Here is a 16160-nt window from a genome sequence, read left to right on the forward strand (position 1 = left end):
TACTCTTCCTAACTCTATCATCACCTGAGGAGAAGAAACTGTATTTAAAATATCTAGAGATTATCTTCACCTTAATTTTTAGAAAATGCTCTTGCTAGAATGCCTGGTATGAAAAAATTATCTTTCATGCTTCCCAAGTACATGTACACAATGAACTCTGCTTTTTTTCACTTTTTCCTAACACTCCGCTCTGGTGGATCTACTTTTTCCTGACATTGTCTCAGATTCAGTCGTCTTAAAAAAGTTCCAGAAAAATGAAAATTTATGTTCCTGAATTAAGGATGAGTAAGGATGAGAACACTATGAATCATTTCGTTTATATGAGACTAACAAAATAATGCCAAAGAACTTGTTTTACAACTGTGAAACACTGGTTCCATCTTTCTCCTGCTTGATACTGTATAACATAACATAAATAGCTCGGGCAACAATTCTCAAGCATTAAAGCAGTATGATCAAAATGATAATACAGTATAAAGTGAATGTTTTGAGCAACTGAATGGTTTAAAAACCCATCTGTCAAATTAGAAGATTGGCAGTACCATTCGTTCTTCATGAGGTAGTAATAGTTTCAATAGATTAAATGACAAATCCTCTAGTTGGTTTACCCATTTTTATAGATATTTAAACAATTCACTAAGATTCATCATAAAGATTCATTCTGGGCCTGCCAGGATTAATGAAAATGTATCAGCTCCAAGACAGATGAAAGGCTTCAAGTACACTGTGAATTCTTCAATGTAGTTAATTGACAATTGCAAAACAAAGTTGTTTTTTTCAAATTTCAAAATAAAGTTTCTTAGCATTGAGTGAAATTTGACAGCCAAACACCTCTGCACTATTTATAAAATGCATTCTCCTCTTTAGTGAATTTCATTAAGCCACCAAATGGATATTTGTTAAAATTTTAAAAATGCTCAAAACATACTATATAAAAATGCATGTTAAAAGTAAAAATATGTGGGAATTCTAATATGCAAATCTCCAACTCTCACACACACACATACAAACATGTATGTGTGTTTGACTGAGCCAGGTGGAGGAAAGCTGTTAGAAACACTGACCCCACATAGAAGTGGGAAAAGAGGCAGATAAAAAAATATATATATATATATATATATATATATATAATACACACACACACACAGGCAGTCCCTGGTTAAAGGCGGGGGTTCCGTCCCGGGCTGAGTGCTGCTAACTGAAAATCGCCGCTAACCTAGAATTGGCGATAATAGTGCCAAATTCCTGCTTAACGGTGCCGTTAAGCGGAGATCAGCGCCGAAATCCCCATTAAGCGGAGATCAGCGCCAAAAACCCGGTTAACCCTTAAGGGACGGGTTAATTATACATCATGCAACCCCCCCAACTGGGCAAACTTTAAGGATGGCCAATTTACGAAAAAATACATCAATGGAAAGCGGAAGATATGCAAATGCACATGGTGTAAGAAAAAAAAAATTCTAAAAAAGTTTCCCTACCTTCCATGGGAAGTTGAAAGTGACTACAACCGTGTGGGGCCTCTTTCACTAAACACTTGTTAATTTTACCAAGTTATACATGGTTTTTTCTAATAATTTATAATATTTTATTTTTAAATTATAATTACAGCTCACACAGTTTCATAACAGATACAATATAAAATCAGTAACAAATTCTGAGTATACTTCTTGTAAAATAGTAATGTAAATTTATTGCGACCCGGAATGCAGTAACTTTTTTTATATTTATATATGTTTTTACTAATATTTCTTTGCAAAATTACAATTATAACTGACATTTCATAAAAGATAAGAACTAAAACCAACAGCAATCCCTGGGTATATTTATGAGCAAATAAATAAAGACATCACGGGAGACAAAGGAGCAAGACATTCCCCAGTCAAGGCAAGAACAATACTAAATTCCATGAGACACCCACGACTGAGCTAAGCTGCATTCTTTAGTTGCCACAATTCATTTATGGGCCATTGAAGTATTGCAAACTCTTTCCAGCTCGATACAGCCAAATCATATGGCATGTAATATTAATACACCTCAGAGGGGATCCGTCCACTACCCAAAACCTGCTTTAGATCCCCTATTGAGGGAATTCACCCATTAAGGGTTAACGACGTTGCTAGTCAAGCGCCGTAACACCGAAATGCCATTAACCAATGCCGCCAGTAAGAGGGGGCTGCCTGTGTGTGTGATATATATTTATATGTATGTATTATATATATATATATATATATATATATATATATATATATATATATATATATATATATATATATATATATACACACATATACTGTATATGTATATATATATATACACAAGCAGTCCCCGGTTTACGACAGGGTTCTGTTCCTACGCCACGTCGTAAACCGAAATTCATCATAAACCGAAAAATCATCGAAAATTGTCAAAGATCCAAAGAAAATCTTACTTTCAATGCTTTTGGTGCATTGAAAACGATGTAAATTACATTTTTGTTGAGTTTTTCATAAAAAAAAACTAAATTTTGTTTATTCTGCCGTTTTGGAGCCATATTTCTTCCGTCGGATCGGCGTCGTAAGCGTTGTAAACTGGGAAATAATTTCTGATGAATATATTTGAAAGGCGTTGTAACCTCGGAATGTCATAAGCCGGACCCATCGTAAACCGGGGAGTGCCTGTATATATATATATACATATTATACCAGCAGTCCCCAGGTTACAACGGGCACAGCTTATGACATTTCGAGCTTGCGACACTCCTTAAATTTATTTAACACAAATTATTTCCTGGGTTACAACACGTTCTGGGTTTACAAAGCTGAACCGAAGGAAGAAATGTGGCTCCAAAACAGCAGAATGGTCAAAATTTAGAGGTTTTTTGATGAAAAACTGAATAAAAATGCAGTTTACATTGTTTACCAGACACCCAGATCATTAAAAATAAGGTTTTCTTAAGATTTCTGGCGATATTTCAGATTATGACGATTTTCGGCTTATGACAAGGCATCGGAACGGAACACCCATTGTGAACCGGGGACCTGCCTGTAATATACATACATACATACATACATACATACATATATATATATATATATATATATATATATATATATATATATATATATATATATATATATATATATATATATATATATACACATACACACACACACACACACACACACACACATATATATATATATATATATATATATATATATATATATATATATATATATATATATATATATATACATAGGTTGACCATCACTAATCCGGCATCATTGGGACCTGGAGGGTGCCGGTTTAGCCATTTATTAGGCTAGAATACACGAAACCCAGTAGCTGACCACCTCATCTTAGAATTAAAATACAGTGACCCCTCATTTATCGCGGGAGATAGGTTCCAAGACCAGCCGCGATAATTGAAATTCCACGAAGTACGAACAGCATATTTATTTATTTAACTTGTGCAGTATTTGGACTTTTTAAAACCCTCCCTGTACTCTTAACAACCCACCCTTTACTCTATTAATAACAGGGACAACTGTTAAGCAATATGACTTCAGTAGGTAAGTTTACAGTACCAAATAACAGGGGCTAATTTACTGTGGTAAAGTAGCTGTAGTATATGACGTGATCGGCAAGCTTTAAATTGTAAAGAATACAGTATACATACAGTAATAATATATACAGTAATACAATACAGTATCATGTTACTACTGTATTACATGTAATACAGTACAGTAACACTTAAGATTAAAAAAAAAATAAAGATTGTTACTGTACTCACCACAAAAGAAGTTGAAGTAAAACTTGAATGAAGACGGTGATGAATATGCTGCGCAGTAAAAATGATGACGATGAAGGTGATGATGACTTTCACTGCGCAGTCAATGATTGTATTTTACGTCTCTTCAGACGGCGGTGCCATTTCCTGGGGCACCTCTTCCACTTCTTCCGAAGGTGTAACCTTAGTAGCAGCAGCAGGAACTGGCTCTTTTTTGCGAGGCTGCAAAAACATTGTGATTGGCAGTTGCTGCTGCTGCTTCTTTTTCCGGTCGAAGAGCATCTTGTAGGGGGCCATGACGTCATCAACCATGTTGCAGAATTGAACTGATCGAACCATATCGTCGTCCCATTCCTGCGACCGCTCTTGCAGTTCCTTAGCCAGGTTGCAGAGCCCGGCGAGCCGTTCCAAAGTCAAGCCAGTTTGGGAGACAACTTCTGTTTCTTGCTGCGCTGCTGCTGCTGCTTCTTCGCTCGCCGACTTCGTCAACTCTTCGAGGTCTTCGTCAGTTAGCGGCTGGGAGTGGCAGTCTAGAAGTTCGTCGACATCGCCCGTGGTCATGTCTGCAAAGCCCTCACCTCCAAGGATCGCAGCCAGCTGCACAGCTTTCTGTACTGCTGGCAGGTGTAAATCCTTTATCGTCGTAAAAAACCTCGGGCCACAACTTCTTCCAGCTGGCGTTAATGGTGGCAGGCTTCATTTCTTCCAATGCCTTGTGGATATTTTGGAGGTACGTAGCAATTGTGTACTGCCGCCAGTATGCCTTCAAGTTGAAATCGTCGTCTTCTTGGGCGGCATCCACGGAAGCAACCAGGTTCGCCAGGGCATTCCTCGTGTATAGGGCCTTGAACGCCCTAATAATTCCCTGGTCCATTGGCTGAATAAGTGACGTCATGTTGGGCGGTAGGAACTCAACCTGAACCCCTGAATACGATCAGTAGCATGGCCACCAGCATTATCCATAATGAGAAGGACTTTGAATGGCATGCCCTTTTCTGCTAGATACACCTTCACTTGCGGGATAAAACACTGGTGGAACCAGTTGGAGGTCAACATCTTCGTTATCCAGGCCTTTGGATTGTGCATCCAATGTACGGGTAGCAGATTCTTGTTTTTGTTTTTTAAAGCCCTTGGGTTTTTAGACTTGTACATAAGTCCTGGCTTTAATAAAAATCCCGCAGCAATGCCACACATCAGAAGGGTCACATGATCCTTGTATGCTTTAAAGCCAGAGGCTTTTGCTTCCTCTTTGAACAGGAAAGTTTGCGCAGGCATTCTTTTCCAAAACAAGCCCGTCTCGTCCATATTAAAAACTTGTTCTGGCTGATATTCACCTTCAGAGATAATCTTCTTGAAGGTTTCATTGACGTATGTTTCAGCAGCAACCGTGTCAGCCGAAGCAGCCTCGCCATGCAAGGAAGCGCTTTTTAGGCCATAGCGTTTCTGAAACTTTGCAAACAACCCTTTGCTAGCAGAAAATTGCAGTTTCTTACGTGGTGAATGACTGGATATCTCTGGTTGCAGATCATCTACGTCTTCTTCATCTTCTTCTGTTTCTTTACGCTCGCCACTGTCGTCCTCAGGTTCCTTAGCGGCGAAGGTCTCGTACAGGCTCCTAGCCTTTGTTTGGATAATGTTTGTATCCAAGGCTATGTTCTTCTTTCGGCAGTCGGCTATCCACACGGCCAAGGCAGCTTCCATACGGACGATAGTTTTATTACGAGCCGTAACCACTCTCTTCGCCGACTTGTTAAAGGTGATGGCAGCTGTCTTCCTAATCTTCGCCTCGTCCTTGTAGATGTAGCGAATGGTGGATTCATTCACGCCAAAATGGCGGGCTACAGCCGCGAACTTTCTTCCTTCCTTCAACATATCGAGAAGTTTCACCTTTTCAGCGATCGCCATCATTCTTCGATGGCATTTAGGCTCAGTACCAGCCTTGGAAGAAGCAGCACGCTTGGGAGCCATTGCAGGGGGTGAAAATTGGAGCAAAGTTCAACAAAAACCACAAAAAAAATCACACAGCACAGTGTAAAGAAAACTGTTCGGCGAGAAAGCTTGAAGCAAAGCGGCCGCGAGAGAGAGACAAGGGGAGATGGTGCGGGTTCTGAGCATCAGTCTAAGCACCAATCACAGGCCGGATTAGAAATCGGGAAGCTGTGATTTGTTGTCTCCCTCCCATGCACCAATCACAGCCCGTGTTACAACGCACTTAGTCACCGAGATGGTACGCTTTGTGTTTTCCCAACAATGGAACACGCGGTACTATACTGTATAGGCATCACTTTCCAGATGGTTTTTTTTTTTTTTTGTCATAGGAGTAACAAGTGCAAATATGTGTTTTTTTTGCTATTTTATGCTTGTTTTGTTGTTCTTAGACTAGGAAATACAGTACTATTCATCATTAATATTTTAATGAATTTAATGAGAAATTTTGGGTGTTCATATATTGCGATTTATCTCCAGAAAATCCGCGCTATATTTTCCATTAATATATATTAAAAACTCCACGAAGTCATGAATTGCGATTTTTCTCCAGAAAATCCGCGCTATATTTTCCATTAATATATATTAAAAACTCTGCGAAGTCATGAATTCACGATAATCGAGTCGCGAAGTAGCGAGGGGTCACTGTACAGCCATAAACAACCGACCAAGAAACTGTTGTTTTGCTTATCACCGAATCAGATAACACCAGCCCTTTTGCTTGTATTTCACCCATCGTACGGTAATACACAATTACCACAGGTTACAGTACAAACGACGTTAAGTAGAATAGGCCTGATATATTTTTACATTACAGTATATCCTTATTCGGCATGGATAAAACATCGGCAAGGAAATATACTGCTAAATTTAAGCTGCAAGTTGTAGCCAAAGCTGAGAAAACAATGTTCAAGCTGCTAATGACTATAAAATATCATGCATTGGCAACATGGATGAAACTCGACCATGATTACAATTGGAGAGAAAGTATTTTAATCAAAACTACTGGGCATGAAAGAACGCATTACTGCTATTTTTACACTGATAAACGATAAATATGTAAAGCTTGTATTATGATGGAATCAAGTGAAAATAGTGAACGGAACCTTGATTTTTTTTTTTTTACACAAAACAAACGCACTCAAACAGCCAACGTCATCTATTAAAAAAAAAAAAATAGATAAATTAATTTCACAACGAGAGGTATTTAAGTTATATTTCAACTTAAAAACACTTTGTATAACGAAAAATAACCTTGCCCTTATAAATAAAGTATCTGGAGATTCATTTACACTAACTAGAAGCAAGAAAAGCACTCTGAACTGAGTTAAATATGACGAAATAAACACCGCATAAACGATTTCCAAACCAAAACATTGATTGCTATGATTGCAATTGATAATAAAAAAGCAATATAAGAATATATATATATACACAATATTATTGGATACAGTGAATTAGGGCATAACATTTTACAAGATCCATGGAAAAGATGCATATTCGTTATGTTGATGTTTGTATAATATGATATGTGAAAATAGAGTACAGTAAAATATAGGCTAGGCTACCATATATGCATACAACATACCAAAGTTTCGGCTAAGCTAACGCTTGCTTGCTTATTCAATTTCTCTTTGTATTGAATTATCATACGTCACTCTGCATGAACCTTCAGAATTAGCTGATATTAATAATTACTATACTGTGTATATATAGAGTATACTTTACACTGTAGGCTAGGCTACCACATATGCATACACAGTACTGAATACCCTAGTGTAGGCTAGGCTATATCCGAGATGCGTTTTTTCCAACAAACGATGGGTTTTCTGGAACCTAACCTCATCATAAGTAGGATAATACCTGTATAAGCATTTTTATTTTTTTTTGTGTGTTTGAACTATCAAAACAGGCAGTTCTAAGTGTTTTTGGAAGGGTTCTAAGTATTTGCGGGTTTTAGCTATTCGTGGTGGGGTGTGGTAGTCATCCCCCGCGAATACATGGGGTTTACTGTAGCTCTAATACCTTTACCAACCACTGTTCCCTTTGCCTTGTTATCTCTCTAGCACCATGTAAGAATGCAAAAGACCACCTTGCCTTGTCATTTTCAGTTGTAGCAACACTAGAACCATGATTCAGGTAGATTTTTATCTCTCATGTTTTTATGGCATGGCATGCACAAGGATGTTTGTACAAAGCAGTTTCACAACCTCTTCCAACATATACAGCATTCAAATGAATGGACCTACGGGAATCTGGTAACAACAGTAAGTTGGATGGTCTTCAGTAGTTTCAAACTAGCTTTCTCTTAAAAGTAATCTGCCGAACATAGTTGCTTTTACATCCCTCTTTTGGTTTATTTTATCCACTACGACATTGTTCACTCAAAGAATTATTCTATGAGAATAACTTCACCTACTGCATTCACTCATATGTCAGGAGGTGATAATGAATTGTGTACCTCTGAGTTTCTGTCCCATCTCCTAGTTTTCTATCATAAATAGGGCTCCTATTTAAAAAAAAATTCCAGTTTTCCTTGAAACAAGGATCCTGATGTTTGTATCAATCCCAAGGCACACTCAAGCCGATACCTCTGGTCTCCATTAAATCATGTGTCATTAGCAGCTCAATCATTCTCTCCCATGTTGTTACTTCAGCTGTCAATAAGCTTGCAGTGAGACTAATGTTATTTTTGAAATCTATATTTTGACAAAGTTACTTACAATGCAAATTTCCTATTCACTACCTCTTTTTTCATGAACCACATGATGCAGGGGGATAAAACTTTATCTATCTGACCAGTATGTGCAAGGCTATGGGATTTTTTTAAAAGAAACTGGTGCTTCAAGGACATGATTGTGGGCTATTTATAATTAATGTACTTGTAATGATTTTTAATTTAAATTTTCCTCAACACCGTACTGCACAGGTGAAAATGTGATTCAAAGATTCTTTTAAAAATTAAAAGAAAGAGAAACAGTAACATTCATATCTATTTTTTAAATGGAATTTTCACTGGATCTGTATCTTCAAAGGAAATCTACAAAGCCTAACAACATTATACAATACAGGTGAGCTTTATACTTTCAGAATTTATCATTTATCAATACCGGTACATACTTGTGGCCATTTGCAAAAAAAATTATGAAAAACAAAACTTGATAGAGAAAGTTCAAGTCAAACACTGTCACAAATAGATGACAAAATACTGAGCAGAATGGAAACACTGCCATGGATAATTCCTTAACTGACTAAACACAACACTGCCCACTGTTGTCCAATGCTATGTTAGTACAGTACTATATTACCTTCAAATTATGCAAACTGCACAAACCTATGCAAACACTACATCAAATATACACAAACAACTAGCTACAAGGAGTCAAGAGTTTTGAGAGATACAGTACATATTAGTAATAAATAAATGACAATGATAACACTGCTCTCCAAAAACAAAATCACTCCAAAACCAAAACAATTAGCTACAAAGAACTACATTACAGACTTGAACATTTAGAGACACATGGGATGCTAGAGGTCTACACATCACATTTTCAACATCATACACATACTTGTTTTTTCTAATCATAAGGATTCTATATTCTATAAACGGATTTATAACAACAACCTACCTGCTAATTTACTTTCCATATTCTGACTCCTTTGTAAATTATTGTAGTTTTCACAAGTTTCAGAAGTTTACCTATGACAATTAACACGTGATGGCCGTAAAATATTGCACATTGCCATGGAAAAAAAATTAAAACCTTTGGAGCTAGTACTATTGAATTTTTGACACTGTCACTCATTGAGAGTCCGAGTCAGAACGACAAAAATACTAGCCTAATTCAGGTTTTTCAATTTCTTTATGAGGCTATATACATATGTGTATGCATTTATGTTATATATAATTTTTGGAAAACATAGCAATGACATTATTTGGAATTCTCCCTAGACAGGTTTACTTTAATAAAATAGAAGAGAGAGCAAACAGTAAAGAAAGCTAAGCTATATGATTGCTACACATTTCCTGTCTAACCCCACATGGGAAACGCTGAAGCAAAAATCTTTATGATGATGATTATGTTGGGCTTTTTAAACTCCCAAAAGGAATTGATGGATTTTGAAAAAACTACTCTGATGAAATTAAACAGTTCCAATGTTACCATATACAGAGAATTCAGATGTTTCTCCAAAACTTTTAAAATCTAAAAAAATAATGGCCATACATATTCAAAATACTTCAATTCTAAATTCAAAGCAATCTTATTTTGTATTTAAATTAATTTTATTACAAGTTGATAATCACTAATCTGGCATCACTGGTATTAACAGGGTACTGAATGAGTGATTTTACCAGATCACAGAGTAGTTGGGTCAGAATAAACTGCCAAGTAAGTGGCAATGAAATAAATGGAATACAGTTTATTTATCCCATTTTGTTATGCTTATGAAACAGCCAGCGGTTCTTTTGCCAGCTAAAGACCCTCCTCCCATCAACACCTCAACTCCTACTGACAACATCTGCATGCGTAGAAGATAATACTTTCTTATTAATCTAAAAAAAGTTACCGTATTTTTGTTACTGCTTTCAGGTGCATTTTAACAATCAACAACTAAAAGTTCTTTTTTCAACTGCTTTACATCAGCTGACTGTGCTCTCGCCATTATGTAACAAGAACATGTATGTATGCACACACCTCTCTCTGTTATACTGTCAACACATTTTTTGTAAACTAACTATTTCCCTGAAAATACTTATGAAACTAACTGAAATTCTAGTTCCTGCTTCCATCGATTTGATCTTCCATAGTTTGGGCAATACTATTGGTACATGGATACCTGCTGTTTACATTACTTCCTAATTTAGGTATCTTGGATGTTTCTGCTGACCAGCCACTTAAAATGACAAATTTTTAAACTTGTATTTTTCCTAACATACAAAACTGAGGCCTTTACACAGGATTTACTTTTACTTTTAGTGCAAGCTGGAGCCGGCCATTTAACCCTTAAAGGATAGGCCAAATATATATTAGACACACCCCCAGACCTGACAAACTTTAAGGTTGGCCAATTTAGAAAAAAACACATCAATGGAAAGAGAAAGTACGCAAATGCACATGGTGTAAGGAAAAAATCTAAAAATTTTAACCTAACTTCACGGTAAGTTGAAAGTGACTATTTACAACCCTGTGTGGGGCCTCTTTTACAAGACACTCATAAAAATATGCTAACTTTACCAAGTTATACATGTTTTTTCTAATAATCGATTTTATTTTTTATAAAAATATAATTACAGCTCACACAATATCGTAACATATAAGACCTAAAAATCTGAGTATATTTATTATTAAATATTCTCTGTCCTGTGCCTAAGCTACACAGTTGCCATAAGTCATTTATTGACCACTGAAGTGCTATGAACATCTTTCCCGCGAAATTCATCCAAATCGTACGGCGCATAATATTAATACTCATATGAGTTAGCCTGTCCATCACTCAAAACCTGTTATAGATATTCATATGATGATATCCATCCATTAAGGGTTAACTTAAAACAAGGTGGACATTGGTAGATGCCTACCGACAGAAGGGGAGGTAATCCCCTCCATCCAGTTGGTACGCATTCACTTTACCTTTGGGCCCAGGGAGCAGATTGAGGGGTGGCTAGAGGTGGGCCATTCATGTAAAGACCTCAGGTTTGTATGTTAGGAAAGATACAAATTACCTCAAAAATTTGTCATTCATTCCTACACATATAGACTGGTAATTCGTCTCGCCTAGGGCCTCCTTCCTGGTTATGCAAGATCAAAGAGAGGAGACCCATGCCTCTGATCTGCCGAACATGCATGATGTTCAACCACCAAATTCTGGGCCTTCGAATAAATAAAAAGGTAACGTCACTGATTCGAAGATAGGCTTGGGTGAACCCATGTTTTCAGGGGCAATAAAGCTGAAAATAACTAACGGATCTGTTCATTGTCAGCCCCTCTCTCCCCTTGCTAGAGAGAGGGTAGGAGCTGCATCTATTAATCCAAGAGCTAAATTATAGACAGGATACTCAGTCATCCAGAACACCTGCATGCACACCTGTCCAGCAGGTGGAATCACCACCTCGTGCTCTTCTCTCCTTGGATCATCAGATAAGTTGTTTTATTACTTCCTAATATTTCATTGTCCAAAGGATAGGGCTGTGTTATCATACTTTTATTAAGACTAGTGATTAATGGCAGGCACGTGCTGATTTGAATTTATGTAATTGCACTGTCATATATTGCTGGGAATAATTGCATTGCTATTTAATATTCTGTTGTAACAAATGCAAAATCTTGACAGTCTTTCATAAGTGCCTTCAATTAAATCTTTTGAATTACTATGTCCTCATAACTACACAACTAGGACAGTATTTTGAACCCATTATCCTTTAATACTAGGCAATTACAATATACATATCTATATCAACTCTTAAATTGGGTCCTCATGGGAACAATCATACATGTGCTAACGTACATTATCAATTACTGTGAGACTCGTTAACCTAAGGAGCCTAGTCTTATAGGAGTTCAAGATATCTCCACAAGGTTAAGTACCCAACCTAACCTAACCCAACCTAGCCCCTTGAAGAGCAGGTGACTACTTTCTGGTTAATGTCATGAGGCACGAAGTTCCAGGAGATCGAAGTGCAGGTTTGGTAAGGTTGGGCTAGGCTAGGTTAGGTTAAGTACCAATTAACCAAACCCAACCTAACCTCTTGAAGTGCAGGTGACTGCCTTCCGTTTGATGCCTTTACACACAAGTATCTTCAGAGGGGAAGTGTGCGTAACAGCAATCCACGGAGATATTTGTCATATAAGCATTAGGCTAAGTCCTATCTTACTTCTCTGAGAGAGGAAGGAAAGGAATGGGGAGACCTTGATGAAGACCAGAACCCCTTCAATCTGCATGAAGTGAATGAAGGAGGAGAAACTGCCAATGAAGAACCGGCCTCCCCGGTTGTGAGTTGTGACAGGTGACCAAGCAGGGCTTGCAACTGCTAAGCTGGTTGCCCCTGCTGAGACAAGGACAACCTTGCTGCTGTATCTGTTAGCCTTGCAGATACTATTTTTGCTTGGGTGAGAGATCAGACTTCTCTGGAAAATTTAACTCTCAGCCTATAACCAAAACCAAGAAGTCCGCCTGTCCTAGAGACTCTTAAACATCAGGAGATGTACCCTGAATGAAGGTGGCCTAGTCAAAGCCAAGGTGAAGAGTCATATGAAAAACTTGGGGAGAGGTCAAGAGCATACAACAGAGTTAGCCATGGAGCTGTCTGCTCTTAAGAAGTACAAAGCCTTCCCAGAAATGAAGCAGAGGAACTTGTGGAAAGATTGATAGGCAAGTATTCGGAAATACTCGTCCCTCAACCCAACGAAGGAATCAAGTCTGACTCCTTGAAGGTTTTAAGCATGGAGCGCATCATTTCTGTCTTGAACCAAGGCTGTTGAAATGGGTTGGGAAAGAAAAGAACTATGAATGATTTCTAATTACCCGTCACCTTCTCTATGAGAGAGGTACAGTTGTAGAAACTGGGAACTGGGTTGTGCAATTACCACAACATACTCATACAATATAACCTTCAACTTCCCCACAGGGGAAGAAACTTTAACAAGACTGAATGAACTTATGGACTGGATGGTTAATGGGGTGGTAGGAACTCATGGGGAAATTGATATCCTACTGAAGGACATCTACTACTCAGGATCCATTCACTGTAAAATAATCCGTGTCTAACTGCACTCTCCACCGGAGGCTGCATGTGGGGTGGAAAGCAGTCTTAGCATCTTAGTCCTCTTCTTAACCTAACTTCCCTTTCAGGAAAGGGAAGGAGTTGAAAGGAACGTCTACTATGTTTCTGTGATCCAAAGGGACCAAATAAATCTTTGGCCAAGACCGATTCCAGAACGTATTGTTCTAAGGGTGACTTGAAAAAAAAAGGAGAGGACTGACCCTACCTCTGACGTTTCTACCTGGCACACTCTTAGTTTCCTGTGTACCCCCATATACGGATCTGAAGTCACAAGTCTCGAACACTTGAAAAAAAAACTTTGAATGACTACAGCTGATGATACAACTGAGTCATCAAGAGAGGACAAGAGAACCAGAGACGGAGGAGCAGAATATATTCGAGCCGATCCGAAGACCAACTGACGGTAGATAAAGGCCACGGATGATCTGTGGAAAGAGGAGACAACATTGTGTGGATACCAAAGGACAGTCGTATAACACGGCCATGAAAATAGCTGCTATGAGGGAAGCAGTCCCGGCTGCATTCATGTAGCGGGGTCATCCATCACACATTGGGAATGGACTCTGTTAGGAGAGGATGGCCAAAGCTGCCCCTCAGACATGAAGTCAGGAAAGGTCTCAGTCAGACGAGGACGGCTGAAGCTGTCCTCAGACATGACGTTAGTCTCTCCCGTAGGGCCACCAGTTCATCTTCTCTTTGCAGTGGCCTACATCTTCATCCCATGAAAATCGCTCATTGAAGACAACATTTTGACTGACAGCTCTTGAGGAAGTTGGAAACGTTATGGGGATCCGAAGAAACTCAAGCTGTCGAGACTGGAATCAACCCAATTCCAGAAGAGATTCTAATACCAAGATTGAGTAGAAACAATTAGACCTTTACGTATGGGATTACTTCCACATATTAAAAACTGAGGATTTATATACATATAGGAACAACCAAAGTTGAGTAGGAACAAATAAACTAAAATTCCTATCCTACTTGCATAATGTCACAGTACCCATGGATGAACACGGTCATGGAAGAGATGGTTTCACTCAGACCTGATTGCTGCAAACTCTCAGACATGAGTGGGGGGGGAGGGGGAGCGAGACATGCCCAGTGTTCACACGAACATGGATGGGTGCTGTGTCCCAGATGCTCACGGAAGTCCCACCAATGACTTTCATGTAAGCACCAATCATGCCATTTGCCTGACCATGAGGTAGAATCGCTCACGAGAAGGGCGATCTAGTTTGCCAGGGGACTCTTCTTATAAGGTAGAGCGGAGGTGCAGCCCCACAGAGCCATGGAGATGTTGATAATCTTGATCATAACCTCGTGAATGTGGGGGGGGGGGCTGTTAAAGATATCCCATGGATGTCAGCCAACCGTCCATGCAATCATTCGTGCAACAATTTTAGAAAGGACACAGTAGTGCGTGCAACTTCCGCACAGACATACAACATCTGCAAGGACATGCAACATCTGCACAGACATGCATTTTCATCTTTGCAGAGCGAATCTTTAGCTACGGACAATTGGAAAACTGTAGTAACGTGAAGAAAAAGTCATGGCCCTGCAACACAGTAGCAAGGGGAAGGCTGCATCTGCCTACCATGGGACTCCTCTTCTTCCTCGTACAACGTGAAGCAAAAAAAACAAGGTCATGCAACATTGCACGACTGTGAATTCTTCCTTCCTTGGAGAGCCTATCTTAAGCTTACACGTCTGGAAAACTGTGGCGGCATGGCTGAAAACGGCAACCAGGAACTGTTCTCAAATGCAGGGAAGAGAAGTCCTAATATGCTAGGAACTACTCTGGCACTGAAGAAATACTCGTCCGTGTCCTGAAGGACGTCGGAAGGAAGGGGAAAGCTGACAATCTGGGTGGGAGCAGCACTAAAAGTAGACACACAGTGGGGGAGGTATGTCCAGGGAAGTGATGGTTGTGGCCTACAGCAAAGACGAAAGAGAAGGCTCGACTTCCTCAAATCCAATGTCAAAAGCCAGGAAGGATGAAGTAGCTCTCGCAGCTATGACAAACAGCAAAGAAGCACACACACCCAAATCCAAATGACTGGCTGAACGCAGCTCACTGGCTGCAGCTCTGATGGTAAGTCATCTTCCTCCAGTCACAATGTATTTTTCCACCCAACGTTTCTAGAGGGGTAAGAAAGAAGACGGAGAAACCGCAATACAGCTTACAATGACCAAAAGAGTAAGGGAGGGGAAGGAACTTCAAGGAAAGCTCCCTGGGACTTCTCATCCTTCAAAACAGGAATGAGAGGAGGGGAGGGAGAGTGGAAATACTCCCCCTGCCTTGATATGGGGCAAGAACTGAAGACAGGAACCATAGAAAGAACAGTTACTGGTCTTGGAGACGACTTGTTGAAATCGGAAACTCTGTCTAAAGGTCCTGCAACATCAACCTCCGCTTCTTCCTCATGTCAAGAGAGAGGTGGATCCACCACACTCTAGCAAGAGAAATCTCCTCTGTCTAGATATCTCTCAATCTCTAGATCATCTGAAAGACTAAAGCATTACAAAATTCCAAAAGAAAACACTTCAGAACAAACAGAACAAGTAAAAATCTTCAGAACAAACATAAGTAAAAAATGCACTGAAGAAACTTCGGCG

At 39.0% G+C, this 16160-nt stretch overlaps 1 protein-coding gene across 8 annotated transcripts in view; it reads right to left on the reverse strand.

The window, feature by feature from the left end:
- The window catches only part of LOC136836301 (E3 ubiquitin-protein ligase TRIM33-like), a 313581-nt gene that overhangs the window by 88464 nt on the left and 208957 nt on the right, over positions 1–16160 (reverse strand). For 4 of the 8 annotated variants that reach the window (XM_067100412.1, XM_067100410.1, XM_067100408.1 and 1 more), the window contains exon 11: positions 1–24. This exon is cut by the window's left edge and continues 114 nt beyond it. The exons of the other annotated variants lie outside the window; for them this stretch is intronic. In XM_067100412.1, coding sequence (XP_066956513.1) covers positions 1–24 — 24 coding nt within the window. The remainder of the gene's footprint in view (positions 25–16160) is intronic. 8 annotated transcript variants of the gene reach the window in all.

Source organism: Macrobrachium rosenbergii, chromosome 56, assembly GCF_040412425.1.
Source record: "Macrobrachium rosenbergii isolate ZJJX-2024 chromosome 56, ASM4041242v1, whole genome shotgun sequence".
Classification (NCBI taxonomy): domain Eukaryota; kingdom Metazoa; phylum Arthropoda; class Malacostraca; order Decapoda; family Palaemonidae; genus Macrobrachium; species Macrobrachium rosenbergii.